This window comes from Coregonus clupeaformis, unplaced genomic scaffold (assembly GCF_020615455.1).
Source record: "Coregonus clupeaformis isolate EN_2021a unplaced genomic scaffold, ASM2061545v1 scaf2197, whole genome shotgun sequence".
NCBI classification, from domain to species: domain Eukaryota; kingdom Metazoa; phylum Chordata; class Actinopteri; order Salmoniformes; family Salmonidae; genus Coregonus; species Coregonus clupeaformis.
Genome location: NW_025535651.1, coordinates 1 through 17509, shown reverse-complemented (window position 1 = coordinate 17509; position 17509 = coordinate 1). Strand labels below are relative to the sequence as shown.

The 17509-nt window shown below is 49.3% G+C and overlaps 1 protein-coding gene across 1 annotated transcript; it reads left to right on the top strand.

The window, feature by feature from the left end:
• Positions 1-14456, top strand: LOC123488348 (hemicentin-2-like; the record flags this gene model as incomplete). Its single annotated transcript, XM_045219254.1, has 8 exons — positions 1-73; positions 936-1031; positions 1211-1338; positions 1430-1574; positions 1921-2033; positions 2712-2871; positions 3072-3231; positions 14341-14456. Coding segments are annotated over exons 1-8 (991 nt in total), but the record flags the coding sequence as incomplete, so codon positions are not given.
• Between the last annotated feature and the right edge of the window lie 3053 nt (positions 14457-17509).

Below are 17509 nucleotides of genomic sequence, written 5' to 3'. Positions count from 1 at the left end.
ATGACAGAGAGTGAGCGTAACAGGATACAGCTGGCACTGCTGAATGAACAGAGCATCTCCCCTTTCTCCCCCAGTGAGGGGAACTGAGGCGCTTGGAGGGCCTTAGAGAATTGACAGAGACTTTTATGTCAAGTCAGGGGTGAGTCAAGTTCAACTGTATAATGTGGATATAACATATTTTGGACCATGACTTTAGCCTTGGCCAGAGAGGGAGGGAGGGAGGGAGGGAGACAGAGAGAAGAGAGAGAGAGAGAAAGAGAAAGAGAGAGCGTGGTTGGTATATCTATCCACAGCTCAGATCCTAAATGTTTATAGGCTGGGTTATTTTTTGTTGGGGAGGGAGAAACAGTAATATTTGCATGGAGAAGTGGACTTCCATCACTGGGCCCATATGTGTGTACATACTGACCTGATTTGCTTAAATGGCAGCAGATGTTTCTATCTTTACGTGGCGTTGTTTAAAGAGAGTCCAGTAGCCTCTTTATTAATGTGTCAGATATGTAGGCTACATATTGGACAACTTCATTTTCACTGTTTACTCTTCACATGAGTTGACATCAGCCATTTAGACACTGGCAATTGAATCATGTTTTCATCTGTCATCATGTGGTCTAAGTAAAATATACTGTTTAGGACATATTGTATAGGCAGCTGTACTACATTGTGGCTAATTGTATTGAAAAAAGGTTTTATAAACCCTAATGACATTATAAATAAACCAAGAGAATGCCAGTAGACGATTGAGACATAGTTGATGAAAACTTAGAATGAAAATGATGTTTAGCTAGTATGCACTTGTCAATTCTTAATACAGTACTTGCACATGTAACCTGTCTCATACTGAGATTTGCATGGAGATGCCATCCTATACAGTGGAATCTGTATTTATTTGATCATGATAACAGTATTCTCAGAGTGACTGTGTCTGTCCACAGATGTCTGGTTGGATGATGAAGGCCTGTATGTCTGTGAGGCCAAGAATCAGTTTGGAACCATCAGGACTGAGGCCAGAGTCAGTGTCAGTGGACTGGGTATGAACTAGTGTTTGTGTTAAGTCTTACCTTTCTCTGCTGACAGATAACACCAGTATCCATTGCTGCCTCTCCCCATAATAGTTTAAGTTTGATCCTACATTATTTTTTCAGCTGCTGCTTTGTATTTCGGTCTGTCTGCTCATGTAATGATATCCCCCCCCCGTTTTGTCCAACAGAGCCCCCTCTTTTGGCACATGGTGCCCCAGTCATCACCACTGGGATTGGTCAGTCCCTGAGCATACCCTGCATGCTATTGGATGGAATACCCCTGCCAGAGAGACACTGGACACACAATGGAAACCAAGTGAGGATGACCTGTCCTGAATAATCCTACATTACTACCTTTCTGAATGTGTGTTTATCATTGCCTAACATTATCCATTGCTGTTCCCTAGCTGCAACTGAGTGGCAGGAAGTTCCTGAGGAGTGATGGCAGCCTGTACATAGAGAGGGCACTCCAAGAGGATGCTGGGACGTATGTTTGCACTGCGGTGAACGTAGCCGGGTCGGTCAACACATCAGTCAGCCTGGAAGTCCATGGTGAGAGGAGATACGTTTTACAGAATGGTCAAAGGGCTATAGCAGATCCTCTATTGTCATGGGCCATCTAATGAGCTTATGAATGTGCTGACTATTAGTATGGGAAAACAACATCTTGAGCAACTTGTAACTTGAGCACCCTGCAGTGTTATAGTTGAGAGAGTGTTTCATATACTGCATGCTTTGATGAAGTCATTTTGTCCATAGACAATAATGACAGGCATCCAGATTAGGGTTCATCAACAAGTTGTAATGAAGCTGGGTGATGCTTTGAGTCCAGTGATAATTCTGCTCCACTTGTTGTCCATGCTCAGTAGACTGCTGTACTTGTGACCTACTTTCCCAGTGCCCCCAGAGATCAGCGCTGGTCCATACCACTACATAGCCAACGAGGGCATGGCCATCACCCTGTCATGTGAGTCCAGCGGCGTTCCCAAGCCAACTGTTGTCTGGTCCAAGGTAGGATGCTATGCTTTCTGCTCTGAAGCTGTTTTTTATTTAATGATGGTTTTGGCTTCATTTCACGTGTGACAAATGGCCTTTGACAAATCGCATAATATAGCACAAGGGAATCTAGTGGGGATTGCAATCACAGCCCATCCATTTTAAGATTAATGGCCACTAACATCATGTAAATAACCTTTAAACTAATGTAACACTTGTCTATATATTATAAGGCTGCCTGTGTCAAGGAATGTTTATTCATAGCCTCGTTCCATACATTCTCAGATTAATACACTAGAGTCAAGTAAATTTATATACTTGTCAGATGATAGTGAGTCTGCAAAAGCCATCTTGTGTTCAAAAGTAGTACTGTGTGTGTGTGTGTGTCTGAGAGAGAGAGAGAGAGAGAGAGAGAGAGAGAGAGAGAGAGAGAGAGAGAGAGAGAGAGAGAGAGAGAGAGAGAGAGAGAGAGAGAGAGAGAGAGAGAGAGAGAGAGAGAGAGAGAGAGAGAGAGAGAGAGAGAGAGAGAGAGAGAGAGAGAGAGAGAGAGAGAGAGAGTTTAGGAAGGGGGCTCGGCTCTGTAATTATAGCAGGCATCAGAAGTGAATTTGGGCTTTGAACCTTTGGCCTAGTTATATGTCCCAGTGCTGTTGAGTGTGTATCCGGGCCTCACTCTGCCTGCTCTTCCCCCAGGGAAGGGAGCCCCTGCCCAGGGACAGGTCCTCTCCCCAGTCAGACCCTGATGGCTTCCTCCATATCCTCAACCCCACTGCAGAAGATGCAGGCATATACATTTGCACAGCCACAAGTGCAGTGGGCTACACCAGCCGTGAGATCCAGCTTAGCGTCAACAGTAAGGGCTGCACATTAACTTACAGCAAAGACTGTCCAGTGCGTGATGTCAATGGCCTCTCTCCAAAGTTTTTCATTGATAGAGGATGTACTGTGTAAAAGAAAATCATAAGGCATTTGACATGTTTAGATTAGAAAAAAGTTGAATGCTTAAAGAGCAGACCTGGCTCTGTAAAAATATAATGTTTCCCTTTCCCCCAGCCAAGCCTAAGATCGTAGGTGTGAGCGGTGAGGAGAACACGGTGAATATGGCTGCCGAGGTGGGCTCTGAGGTCATCCTCCCTTGTGAGGTCCAGGGCAGTCCCTCTCCTCTGGTCACATGGAGCAGGAACGGCCAGCCCATCCCTCCAGTCACTGCCTGGTAAGAGGAAGACCCATCTTCCTGCAATGGTAACATAAGAATGTAGCAACAATGCAGTGAAATGGTAAATAGGCAATAAAGGACAAGTTTCTCACCATACCAAGGTGATTACCTTACCTCTGACTTAACTGACCAACCTTTTACAAGGGACGCTGATTGAATCCGGCTGCTCTCCAAAGCAGATGTTAACGGTTGGAGCTAATTTAGTGGTGCCTTTTGAAGCAGCAGAAGCAGCAGCCTGGCGCGGGGCTGTTGTGTGTGTGTGTGTGTGTGAGAGTGTGTGTGTGTGTGCAGTCGTATGGAACAGCTTCTCTGAGGAAGAACATCTAGTTACACATGACTCTCTCATCCCTGAATCTGTGGTCACTCGGCACAGACTTCACTGTCTGGCCGTGTCTGTCTGTAGAGCACAGACTAGGGATGACAGTGAAACCCACTGGCCATGACCAGTCCCTATGTCTCTGAAGGAACTGTGTGACAGTGTTGAAAGCTGTGATAGTGGTAGAATGAGGATGATCATGTGGGGCCAGGAAGGAGAGAGGGACAGGGGGAGGGAGGAGAGGGGGAGAGGGAGAGGGGGAGGGAGGAGAGGGGGAGAGGTGTGCTGACGGGAAGAAGGGAGAACACTGACAGAAGAAGAGAAAAAAGTCGAGCCTGTTTGGCGTTTGGGTCCCCTGTGGATCTCCTGCCATAAAAGAGCATGTCGACTCCTTACTCTTTACCAGCCCTGGCTGTCTGATGAGAATAACACACTTCCACCAACAACCCCTTCAGCCTTCAGCCACTGGAGCGGACAGACGCATTCTCTCCATCCAGGAGTCTATCTGCCCCCCATCGCTTTGGGCCCAGCCGGTGTGAGCAGGGAGGCACTGATTGTTGGAATAACTCAGTCAGTGGGTGTTCTGAGTGTCTGCTGCCGTAGCCCTGTTCTTCTCCACCACCTCCACCACAGGCCCCAGTGCTGCAGACAGAGAACGATAGAGAAAGAGAGAGAGAGAGAGAGAGAGAGAGAGAGAGAGAGCTAGCACAGCTGGAGAGTAGAGGAGCGCTAGCCCACAGTGGGTCAGTCGGGGAGGCTAGGGAGCTGCACTCAGGCCTCTCTGATAAGCCCAATTTGTCCCTGTCAGCCTGTGTATACAGATGAGGCTGTATGTTGGGTCCATGTCTCCAGTTTGTGCTCAGCTCCCTGGTCTCTACTAAGGTGACTTAGAACTGCTTTATGTCTCAGTAGAGACTGACCGCTGCTGAGCCAGTCATTCAGTTTCTATGATGTATGCTACTGGTTGGGTTTGAAGCAGTAGGGAGGCAGAGTGTTACAGGCACATGTGCAGTGTTGAAATATAGGGCTATTTGTGGTTCCAGATCATTTCCGAACATGTTATTGATATAATTTTAGTTGCTTAGCAGACACACTTATACATCTCTGTTACGAACCCCGTGGCTCTAAACGTCTAGGGTGGATGGACATGAGACCCGTAACATAAATTATGCAAATTATAAGTGTGACCTGGAACAGTGAGAACCAAAAATGACACAACCACCATGAGCTACCGTCAAACTTAAATGGTTTATTGCTAAACACACGGTAAAGGTTTGGGAAAAAGGGCTGAGCAGGACCCAAGAAATGAAACAATAGTGTAAAACCCCCTAAACTGATCTAGCCTGCCTGAAGAACCGCTAGGCTACTGCTACCATACAAAAATACAGTGGGTGGTCCGCTCCAGGTCTAACTGGTGTTTATAGACAGATTTCTTCCTACGTAATGTACGCCCAAGGGCAACTAGCTTAAACTCCCCTTTTCCCAAAAACACACAAAGCTACTAAACAGGGTAATCAGCAATTAAATAAGTACACAGGATACAACAGTATCCACACTCAGGTAAAGAAATATATTCTAATAATGTTACCAACAGGGTAACCAACAACTTAGTGCGTACACAACACACAGGACACCACCGTGTCCATACTCACATATGGCAAAAAGTCTCTCTCTCTCTAACAACAAACACAAGTGACTGGTTTTATAAAATGGGATGTGTGATTGAACAAACGAATAACAGGTGGTGCAATTAACAGGAATGTTCACTGATTGGTCCAATCAGCAGACACCTCAACGACCACCAATCAGGAACATACAGGACACCTGTGATTAGGGCAGAAGGAGAGAAACACACAAAAACACAGGATACCTGTATCCGTAACACTCCCACCCTTAAAAGAGCAAACCAAAATGGTTTGCGACACACGTACTATCACAACACCCAAAATTCAATAATCATCCTGCCGGGATAACAAAAAAAAAACCTAGATCATCAAACACGAGACAAAGCATCTGCCAACACATTATCCAACCCCTCTTCGCAGAGGAATGGCCTCTGGGTACCTGGCGCCACACACATAATTGTCAACATAAACTGGTTACCAGATTTTGTTTTTGGTAATGGTCCAACACAATCAACCATCACATGTTCGAATGGTTCACCTATGGCCGGTATGGGACAAAGAGGCGCGGGGGAAAATAACCTGGTTCGGTTTCCCAACTACTTGACAGGTGTGGCAAGTCCGACAGAACTGAGCCACATCTTGTTTTAAGCCAGGCCAAAAGAAATGTCGCAAAACTCGATCATAAGTCTTGGTGACTCCCAGATGTCCGGACCACTGGTGATCATGAGCGAGGGATAAAACATTTTGTCGAAAGGCTGTAGGAATCACTATTTGGTAAACAGCATTCCAATCTCCGCCAGCGTCAACATGGGATGTCCATTTACGCATGAGGAGATTACCATCAATGAAGTATGCCATGTTTTTCTTCTTGTCATGAGCCCTCTCACTCCACCGGGTTACCACCTTAATTTGTTTCACTATCTTCCACTCTGCTCACCTCCCTCTCTCTACTCAGCCTAACTAGCTCCACCTGTCCCTGCTCTGCTCGGCTCTAATTACTCTGCCAGCTGCGCTGCATTACCCACTAACCTCTCCCAGTATTTTAGGCCCTGTCTTTCAGCTCTCCGGGGTCAGATCGTCTGCAAAGCTCACACCCGGAACCTGTTTGCTCGCGCTTCTGGCTCACCCTGGTTTTGTGACCCCGGACCTGCCTGGTTCTTGGATACTCTTCTGCCTCAGGAGATCCAGACCTGCTTCTGCCATTACGACTCCTGACTACTCTTCAATCCCGGTAACTCTGACCAGCCTTCTGCCTTGCTACTACGTATTTTGGATTTCCCTTGAACTGTACTGCTGCCTGGTTTCATTCCGCCCCGTTGTGTCTGTGTTCCTCCCCCCAGGACTTCTGGACCACCAACCACCGGCGTCATCGGACGCATCGCTGCCACTGGGGGAGGCACAGATCCAGCACATCGGACGGGATAACCCCTGGAGCCTTCACTCACTCCCTACATCCCTTTCCCCTTAAGTTTAAATAAACTTTCTGGTGTGACGCAATTGTGGTCCTCTTGTCGCCTGTCTGAACCGTGACAGTACGATCTGACCATCATGGACTCAGCGCACACTTCCCCCGACATGGAAACCGAAGAACCTGAGCAACCCACCGCCATGCTACGCCTGGAACACACTGAGAGAGAGCTAGGCCGCATGAGCGCGACATCACCTCTCTGCTTCAGGTCGGCCACCAACAGCATCAGCAGTTCCAGCAGCACCAGCAGCAGTCCCAGCAGCAGCAACAACAACTCGCCATGATCATTCAACTCCTCACCAACCTGACCCCAGCCAGTCTGCCCACCAGCCCTGCCCCCGAGTTACCTGCCCCGGTCATTGCAGCCGCTGCTCCGAACCCAAGATTGGAAACCCCGAGCGGTTCAACGGCGATTCAACCTAGGTCCGGCCATTCCTGACTAGCTGCCGACTTCAGTTCTCCTTGCAGCCAAGGACCTTCCGCCACGGAGGGGGCTAAAGTTGGGTATGCCATCACTCACCTGACGGGCCGAGCTCGACTCTGGGGAACAGCAGAGTTCGAACGTCAAACCCCGCATGTGCAACCTTCGACCGGTTTGCCGAGGAGATGCTGAAGGTGTTTGACCTGGATTCACCAACCGCAGAGGCGTCCGTGAACTGTTCAGTATTCGACAAGGCAGACGTACAGTCGCAGACCATTCCATCGACTTCCGAACCCCTGGCTAGACGAAGTTCTTGGAACACACCATCGTTGGTGGACGCGTTCTTCCATAGTTTGGCTGACTATATCAAGGACGAGTTGGTCTCCCATGAACTGCCTTCCACTCTTGATGAAGCCATCGCGACTGACTGTCAGGATCGACAGAAGGATACAGACCCGTCGTCGTGAGAGGGGGCGCCAAGGTCCACCTACTACCGGCATTCGGAGAGATCCGACTGGGCTCCTGTCATCTACTGCCACTCACCCAGTTCAGCTTGATCAGTCTGAGCCTATGGAGATTGGGCGAGCCTCTCACTCCTGCAGAGCGCCAGCGACGCTTCACCTCAAACCTCTGCCTCTATTGTGGAGGTGATGGACATCGTGTGGTAACCTGCCCTTTAAAGGGCCGAAGCTCACCGGGCATAGGGGGAGTCCGGTTGAGTTCAATGACCATCCAGTCCTCCGACCGCAAACCCCTGCTGCAAGTTCACCTCCGCCTCCCTGACTCAACTCACACCCTGGCTGCTCTGGTGGATTCTGGCGCCGAAGCCAACATAATGGACATCAAGCTGGGCACGCCAACTGGGACTTGAGAACCTCCGTTTGACACCTCCTATTCCTGCCCGGGCACTGGACGGACACTTACTCGGATCGGTCACTCATGTCACGGCCCCGGTCTCGATGGGTCTGTCCGGAAACCATCAAGAAACTATCCAGTTTCACCTGCTCCCCTCTCCAGGCCAACCCCTCATCCTGGGTTACCCATGGCTCCGCCCGGCACAACCCTCAGCTCGACTGGGTGACCGGGGTGATCAGGGAGTGGGAGAGGACTGCCACCGAACCTGCCTGCTTGCCGCCGCACTACCCCCTCGGCCAGTACCTACTAACTCCGCTCCTGACCCCTCCAAGGACCCTGTGTCGATTCTGCCAAGTCCCTGCATCGTTGCAGCTCTGACCTGGGCTGTTGAGGAACAGGTGCTGGAGGCTCTCCGTAACCAGCCAGGTCCCAGCACGTGCCCAGCTGACCGCCTTTTTGTCCCCGAAGACCTGAGGTCCCAGGTCATTCAGTGGGGACATGACTCCCGCCTAGCTTGTCACCCTGGCTCCACCCGCACTTACAACCTGCTCGCCCAGAGGTTCTGGTGGCCCTCTCTGAGGAAGGATGTACGGGAATTCGTCCAAGCCTGCCCCATCTGCAACCAACACAAGTCGTCCTGCCAGCCCCCCAGCCGGATTGCTGCAGCCCCTGCCTGTGCCCAGACGTCCCTGGTCTCACATCGCCCTTGACTTTGTCACGGGGCTGCCCCCTTCAAGTGGCATGACCGTCATTCTCACCATCGTTGACCGTTTCAGCAAGATGGCACACTTCATTGCCTCCCCAAGCTCCCAACCGCCAAGGAGACCGCCCAGGTGGTCCTGGAACACGTCTTCCGGATCCACGGACTGCCAAGGGATGTTGTTTCTGACCGTGGTCCACAATTCTCCTCCGCTTTTGGAAGGAGTTCTGCCACCTGCTGGGAGCCACAGTCAGTCTGACTGGATTCCATCCCCAATCCAATGGGCAGTCAGAGCGGGCTAATCAGGAGCTCGAGAAGGCGCTCGATGCATGACTTCACGCAACCCCCCACTCCTGGTCGCAGCAATTGACATGGGTGGAGTACGCACACAATTCTCTGACCTGCTCTGCCATCGGTATGTCCCCTTTCCAATGTGTTTATGGATACCAGCCTCCTCTATTTGCCAGCCAGGAGGAGGAGGTTACTTGCCCATCTGCACTTGCTTTTGCCCGTCGATGTCGCCGCACCTGGTCACAAGCCCGAGCCACACTCCTCAGGTCCGTTGCCAGCTACACTACCGGGGCCAACCGGGTCGGAGAATTCCTGCTCCCACCTACCATGTTGGTCAAAGGGTGTGGTTGTCATCGAAGAACCTGCCACTCAGGGTGGAGTCGCAGAAGCTGGCACCTCGGTTCATTGGCCCATTCCCTATCATAAGAGTGATTAGCCCAACTGCTGTCCGGCTCCAACTGCCTAATTCCCTGAGGGTGCACCCCACTTTCCATGTGTCTAAGATTAAGCCCATCCATGAGAGTCCGCTGGTCCCTGCTTCGCCTGGTCCTCCTCCTCCACGGCTCGTCGATGGTGGTCTGGTTTACACCGTCCGCCGCCTGCTTCGGTCCAGACGGAGGGGTAGGGGTCTCCAGTACCTCATTGACTGGGAGGGCTATGGACCTGAGGAAAGGACCTGGGTGCCAGCTAGTCGGATTGTGGATAGGACTCTCATCACCGCTTTCCACCAACGGCATCCTGATCAACCTGCAATCCGTAGGGGGCCGCCCCAGAGGGGTCCCTAACCGTCCGGCCCGCTCGGCTTCCTGTCCTGTGCCTGATCCTGTCTCGGGACCTGTCCCATCTCCCCGACCACGGCCCTCCGGCTTCCTCCGAGGATGAGGACGTTCACTCGACCGCCCGGAGGAGTTCTCAGCCCTCCTCCGGCTCCCCTCCTCCCGCCCGGCGTGGTGTTGCTCTTGGGACTTCTGGGGCCGTCCCTTGGGGGGTTCTGTCATGAGCCCTCTCACTCCACCGGGTTACCACCTTAATTTGTTTCCACTATCTTCCACTCTGCTCACCTCCCTCTCTCTACTCAGCCTAACTAGCCCACCTGTCCCTGCTCTGCTCGGCTCTAATTACTCTGCCAGCTGCGCTGCATTACCCACTAACCTCTCCCAGTATTTTAGGCCCTGTCTTTCAGCTCTCCGGGGTCAGATCGTCTGCAAAGCTCACACCGGAACCTGTTTGCTCGCGCTTCTGGCTCACCCTGGTTTTGTGACCTCGGATCTGCCTGGTTCTTGGATACTCTTCTGCCTCAGGAGATCCAGACCTGCTTCGCCATTACGACCCTGACTACTCTTCAATCCCGGTAACTCTGACCAGCCTTCTGCCTTGCTACTACGTATTTTGGATTTCCCTTGAACTGTACTGCTGCTTGGTTTCATTCCGCCCCGTTGTGTCTGTGTTTCCTCCCCCAGGACTTCTGGACCACCAACCACCGGCGTCATCGGACGCATCGCGCCACTGGGGGAGGCACAGATCCAGCACACGGACGGGAACCCCTGGAGCCTTCACTCCCTCCCTACATCCCTTTCCCCTTAAGTTTAAATAAACTTCTGGTGTGACGCAATTGTGGTCCTCTTGTCGTCTGTCTGAACCGTGACACTTCTTTAGCTCGTCCCTCTGAGACAACACTAGAAAAACATTTAGCCAGGCTAATGTCAACCTGTTGGTTAGCGATCAGCTGCTCACGAGTAACTGGTAACTGTATTGCTTCAGCAACAAGTTCCACATCCTTCTTCCTTTCTCTGGGCTGTTGGTTAGACTGCACCAGCTTACCAGAGGTAGCACCCGAACTATCCTCTGGGTCACACTCTCTGAATAGAATCGTGTTCGACAAATCTATCACTTCACCCACTTGTCGCGCTTGAGCACGTGTGACAGCACAAGCGGGGAACAACATCTGGATAACCCCTGTGCCAGCTCCCCGGAGAGAGACTGGTCACTTTTATCCAAACTCCAATACGGTATCACCTTTCCTCTGGCAATACGCAGCCCACTATAAACGTCACACCTTTTACTGGCAACATAGGACGACGCCAACCCTGGGAACAATCCACTGACTAACTCAGAGTGTACGTTCACAAAGTGGCAATGGCACCGGGACAAATCCCATTTCAATTTCTTGTACTAACACATTGGAACCACAATATGTATCAGTAGACAAGGGCAACACATCAGATAGTATGAACCATCATGCGCCCGCACCAGCATTTGAGGATTCTAACTGGACGCTGAGACGCTTCTGCCATCTGATATAAAACAGCCCTCAAAAATGAACGTTCATAACTGTGATCTGGGACAGGGACTTTCAAACCACATTCACTATGAGGCTTCAGTCTTGATTCCGCCTTACAACCATACGAATCACACACCCGCTGGCGGCCTGGCGTGCTGAGTGGCATCCTCCGGTTTGCGCTTTAGCAGAAAGCAATCACCAACCATATGTCCCACCTTATGACAATAGAAACAGTGACGCACATCTTTGGGGCGCGTGCTGGAGTGTACTGCTGGTCGACTAGACTAAAAAGCTAGCAACTCCGCAGCTGCCGTACGGCGAAAACACGCGCTTATGCGCCAACACAAACTCGTCTGCACAATACAGACGCTTCCGACAGTGGGAGGATACTTTCTGTCCGCCCAGATAAACTACAATGCGCTCGGGCAAGCAATTTTTAAACTCTTTCTAACAAGATTAACTCCCGGAGAGAGTTAAAATCAGTTACTTTACGAGCACTGTGCCATTTGTGCAAACAGATTTCCTTTGTCTCTAGCAAACTCACACATAAGTCTGAGTAGGAGACTTTTTATGAGATCCTAAATCTCTGTCGATATGCCTCAGGAACAAGCTCATAGGCACGAAGAACAGTAGCTTTGACCACGCCATAACTCAAACTGTCTTCAAGAGGCAGCGCAGCCAGAACCTCTTGGGCTTTACCTGTTAGTTAACACTGAAGTAATAGGCACCATACCTTTTCGGGCCATTTCAATGCTACCGCTATACGCTCAAACACACTGAAATAGGAATCAACCCTGACTCCTGAACACAGGTACCAAGGTGATTGTCTACTAATATCAAACGTAGAGACGACACAACTGGTGAGGATGGCTCACTAGCAGGCATAGTATTAGCAGAGACTAACCTCGCTGTTTCTGCCTCTAGTTCCATTTTACGCACCTCCAGCTCCATCTTACGCATCTCCATTTCCATTTTATGCGCCTCCAGTTCTGCCTTTAGCTTACGCAATCTCCAGACTTGTTTGCTGACGTTTGTGCCCGCTCTTCCGCCTCCATTTGGAGCCGTGTCGAGCGGACATCGATCCTGGCATCGCTGTCAGTCAGTGGGGAGAGGGGGTCGTAACGGGCAATGTGGCTGGGAGCCTTCAGCCTTGGCCCAGACACTGGATGGGCTTACAGGAACAGCAACCACATCCCCTACAGGAGCAGCAGACTCAGGCGGCGGCAACTCAAGCACTCGCCGCTGTTAACACATCGCAGCACTACTTCCCCTTTAACTTCTAGCTTTCACTAAACCCTCGCATGGGTACAGAAAAGCGGCCAAGCCAAAACCTGTAGATCCACTTTACGGCACTTCTCAAAAACCCCCCACGTAGGGTTTTCCAAAAATGCCTCCAAATCGCAAGTAGCCATCCTACTAGCAACAACGAGCCGCGAACTGAACACACAAAAAAACAGGTAGGACAGCTGCCAAGCTCAACACTGAACGCAGAGCACTTACGAATTTGCATGAGTAGCATGGGATAGATCCCCGGACGAACCCTCCCACTTTATGTTACGAACCCCGTGGCTCTAAACATTAGGGTGGGATGGACATGAGACCCGTGAACATAAATTCATGCAAATTATAATGTGGCAGGGAACAGTGAGAACCAAAAATGACACAACAACCATGAACTACCGGCCAAACACAAAGTGTTTATTGCTGAACACACGTAAGGGTTTGGGAAAAAGGGCTGAGCAGGACCCAAGAAATGAAACAATAGTGTAAAAACCCCCCAAACTGATCTTCCTGCCTCAAGAACCGCTTAGAAGCTACTAGCTACCATACAAAAAATACAGTGGGTGGTCCGCTCGAGGTCCAACTAGTGTTTATAGACAGAGTTCTCCACGGGTGGTACACCAAGGGCACCACTTAAACTCCTTTTCCCAGAAACACACAAAGCCACAAGGCAAACAGGGTAATCAGCAACTATATACGTATATACCACACAGGATACAACAGTATCCACACCGGCAAAGAAATATATTCTAATAAAGTTACCAATAGGAACACTTAGTGAGTACACACCCACACAGGACACCACCGTGTCCATACTCACATTGGAAAAAGTCTTCTCTCTCAACAAACACAAGACTGGTTTTTATATAATGGGAATGTGTGATTTAACAAACGAGTAACAGGTGGTGCAATGCACAGGAATGTTCACTGATTGTCCAATCAGCAGACACCTCCACGACCACCAATTAGGAACATACAGGACACCTGTGATTATAGGGGCAGAAGGGAGAGAAACACACAAGAACACAGATACCTGTGTATCCGTAAACAATCTCTGGAGCACTGTTTATATTTGAAATTATCAATTTCTGCAGCTGGGTATAGTTCTGCTGGGGATTTAATAATCAATAACAATACATAATAATAATAATAATAATAATAATAATAATAATTATGCCATTTAGCAAACGCTTTTATCCAAAGCGACTTACAGTCATGCGCGTAATACATTATTTACACATATGATTTCAGTGCAGTTTGAGAAGTTCAGTTACTATTATGCAATATGAACGGTATTACAAAAGCTGGAAACATGGCATGTACAGCATGCACACGCTCATTATCACACTCACACACTCACACACTCCCACATATTCACACAGAAACGCAAACAGGGCTGTAGATTTGTAGTGTGACTCCACTGTGAGTAACAGCGCTATCCCCAGCCTGACCTCTTGACTTCTCTCCATGACCAGGTTCACCGTGCTGCTTCTGGCTCTCTGAAGATCACTGATGTCCGACCGAATTGATAAAACTTTACACCTGCTCTGGCAGAAAACCCAGCAGGCAACGTAAGTCCCTCAACTACAATTTACATATACAAGGTATCTCGTTATGGATTCTCACTTTGAAGGTGCTATGAGAACTTGAGATCTGAGAACCTGTTTTACTTCAGCACATGCATCTAATAGATATCATGAGACGCAAACCTTGTTTGTTTCTTTTCCCAAGGTTATTCCCAAGATCAGGCAATGTGCGCCGTCCGGCTAAGCGCCGAGGCTGGGACGTGGTTCTGTCGTGTGTGTTCAGGGGGTCCCAGCCCTGAGAATCAGCTGGTTCCAGAACGGACGTCCCTGTCGGGCGCGCAGGGACACTGCAGCCCTCAGGATCCACAGGGCCAGCCACACTGACCAGGGCACCTACAGCTGTGTGGCCAAGAACACTGCCGGACGGGACACCATGGAGGTCAAACTGGAGGTGTTAGGTGAGGGATCTGATTACTAAATAATGCAGCTTTTCTCTCCTAATATACCGTAAATCTATTGATCATTAATCAGATCAGCCCATGCACTCCACTAAACATTTCCACAGACTGATACACAATAGTGTGGCAATGTCGATAGTGTCGAAAGAGGTTCTCACAGAACTGACTGTAACAGTATACTGGCAGAACAGATATTTCTGAAGTTTTTAAATAGTCCCTTAGCTCAGTTGGTAGAGTGGCGTTTTACGGCAATGCCAGGGTTGTGGGTTCTGCTTTCCACGGGCGCCAGTATGAAAATGTAGCACTTACTAACTGTAAGTCGCTCTGGATAATACCCCACAAATGACTAAAATGTAAAATGTAAGGAAAACACTGTCCCACCGTAACGCGTGTTTTGGACTCAACCCTTTTTAAACATTGTAGTGAGTTTGAGCTAAAGACTTCTGGGTTGTACCATTAGATTTGGAGTATTTCTTCTGGCATCTGTAGATACCAAGTTTGTGTGATTAAGAGGGGCTGGAGCTAGAGTGGTGTTTGTGAGACAAGGGCGTATCCCGAGCGCCCGGGCGAGCTTTTTTTCTGTAGAGTCCGAATGGTTTGATGGCTATAAACTTACAAAAGCTAACTATGAAAAAGCTGAGGGAAGAACAAGCACATGTTTTGCTCTATGATGCTCACAAGCTACACAAGAGCCATTAAGTGGGTTCTTCTACGTAGGAAATCACAGGACATTATGTCTATAATGCTGTAATAAGCTCACATAGTTGCCGTCGCAAACTCCAAAACTCCAGACAGCTGTCATATTCATTTCCCAGTGAGCAAAACTATTTCTGGTATTACATGGTATTCATGTCAATATACTGCTCTAAAAAATAAAGGGAACACTTAAAACAAACACATCCTTAGATCTGAATGAATGAAATAATCTTATATAAATTATTTTTTCTTTACATAGCTGAATGTGCCGACAACAAAATTCACACAAAAAATAATACCAGAACGGAAATCAAATTTATCAACCCATGGAGGTCTGGATTTGGAGTCACCCTCAAAATTAAAGGGGAAAACTGGCACACTACAGGCTGATCCAACTTTGATGTGGTGTCCCTGAAACAAGTCAAAATGAGGCTCAAGCAGTGTGTGGGGCCTCCACGTGCCTGGGAATGACCTCCCTACAACCGCCTGGGCATGTTCCTGATGAGGTGTGCGGATGGTCTCCTGAGTGGATCTCCTCCCAGACGGACCAAAGGTCCGCCAACTCCTGGACAGTCTGTGGTGCAACTGTGGTGTGGTGGATGGAGCTGACACATGATGTCCCCAGATGTGCCCTACTGGATTCAGGTCTGGGAACAGTCGGGCCGGCCCACAGCATCAATGCCTTCCTCTCGCTAAGGGAACTGCAAGACACACTCCAGCCACATGAGTGTCTCAAAGCATTGTCTTTGCATCAGGGAGGAACCCAGGCCAACCGCATCCAGCATATGGTCTCACAAGGGGTCTGGAGGATTCATCTCGCTGGCCTAATGGTGCCAGTCTGGCTCCTCTTGGCGAAAGCACATGGAGGGCTGTGCGGCTCCCCCCAAAGAAAATGCCACCCCACACCATGACTGACCCACTCACCTCCAAACCGGGTCATGCTGGGAGGATGCTGCAGGCAGCAGAACGCTCTCCACAGCGCCTCCAGACTCTCCAAGTCACTGGCTCGGTCAAGATGTGCTCAGTGTAACCTGCTTACATCTGTGAAGAGCACAGGACGCCAGTGGCGAATTTTGCCAACCTTGGTGTTCTCTCGAGCAAAGCAACGTCCTGCACGCTGTTGGGCTGTAAGCACAACCTCACCTGTGGACGCCGTGCCCTCATAACCACCTCATGGAGCCCAGCTTTGACGCTTGAGCAGACATATGCACATTTGTGGCCTGCTGGAGGTCATTTTGCAGGGCTCTGGCAGTGCTCCTCCTGCTCCCCTCCTTGCACAAAGGCGGCGGTGGCAGTCCCATGCTGCTGGGTTGTTGCCCTCCTACGGCCTCTCCACGCCTCCCTGATGTACTGGCCTGTCTCCCTGCTAGCGCTCCATGCTCTGAACACTACGCTGACAGACACCGGCAAATCTTCTTGCCACAGCTCTGCATTGATGTGCCATCCTGGATGAGCTGGCACTACCTGAGCCACTTGTGTGGGTTGTAGATCACCTCACTGCTACCACTCAGAGTGAAAGCACCGCAGCACTCAAAAGTGACCAAAACATCAGCCAGGAAGTAAGGAACTGAGAAGTGGTCTGGTTGGTCACCACCTGCAAAACCAGTCCTTTATTGGGTTGTTTGCCACTGCTCATAATTTACCACCTGTTGTCTATTCCATTTGCACAACAGCATGTGAAATCTATTGTCAATCAGTGTTGCCTCTTAAGTGGACAGTTTGATTTTCACAGAAGTGTGATTGACTTGGAGTTACATTGTGTTGTTTGAGCGTTTTTGTTGGATGTACATTTTTATGTTTTTTGCTTTTGGCGGACCTTATTTTTTTTATTTACATTTGTCAATAAAAAACCTTTGGGCGAATGCAACTGTTTATGTCAAAATGGTAAAACACTTGATTGTGAGCTGGAATATATGGGCTGGACATGCAGATAAATGAAAAGCCGATTTTTGCTGGGGTCTCGGGACTGATATGGAGTTAAAGAGAATTAGACAATTACATTTGTCTTTGGAGGTGTTTTTCTAGAAGCAGCATCATATGGTCAGAATGTAAGTGTAGCCTATGGGGATGTGCAGGGCGCCATGCACACCCAAAATCTGAGGGGGCACAAAGTGCTTTGGCGGCTCGGGTGGTGGTCTGGAGCAAGGAGCTACGCCCTGTCTGTAAATTGGACACCTGAAACAGCTTTTTCCCTGCAATCTAGAGCTTCTTTCAGTAATCATTATGCTTATTATTTTTCTGTATATCCCACACTCTTGAGCTGTCTTTTTTTAAAGAGATTAAATATGCTTCTCTGCATCTCTCTAAAATCTGGTGTAGTAGATTGAAAGGGAATGTGAGTCTTATTCAGTACATTT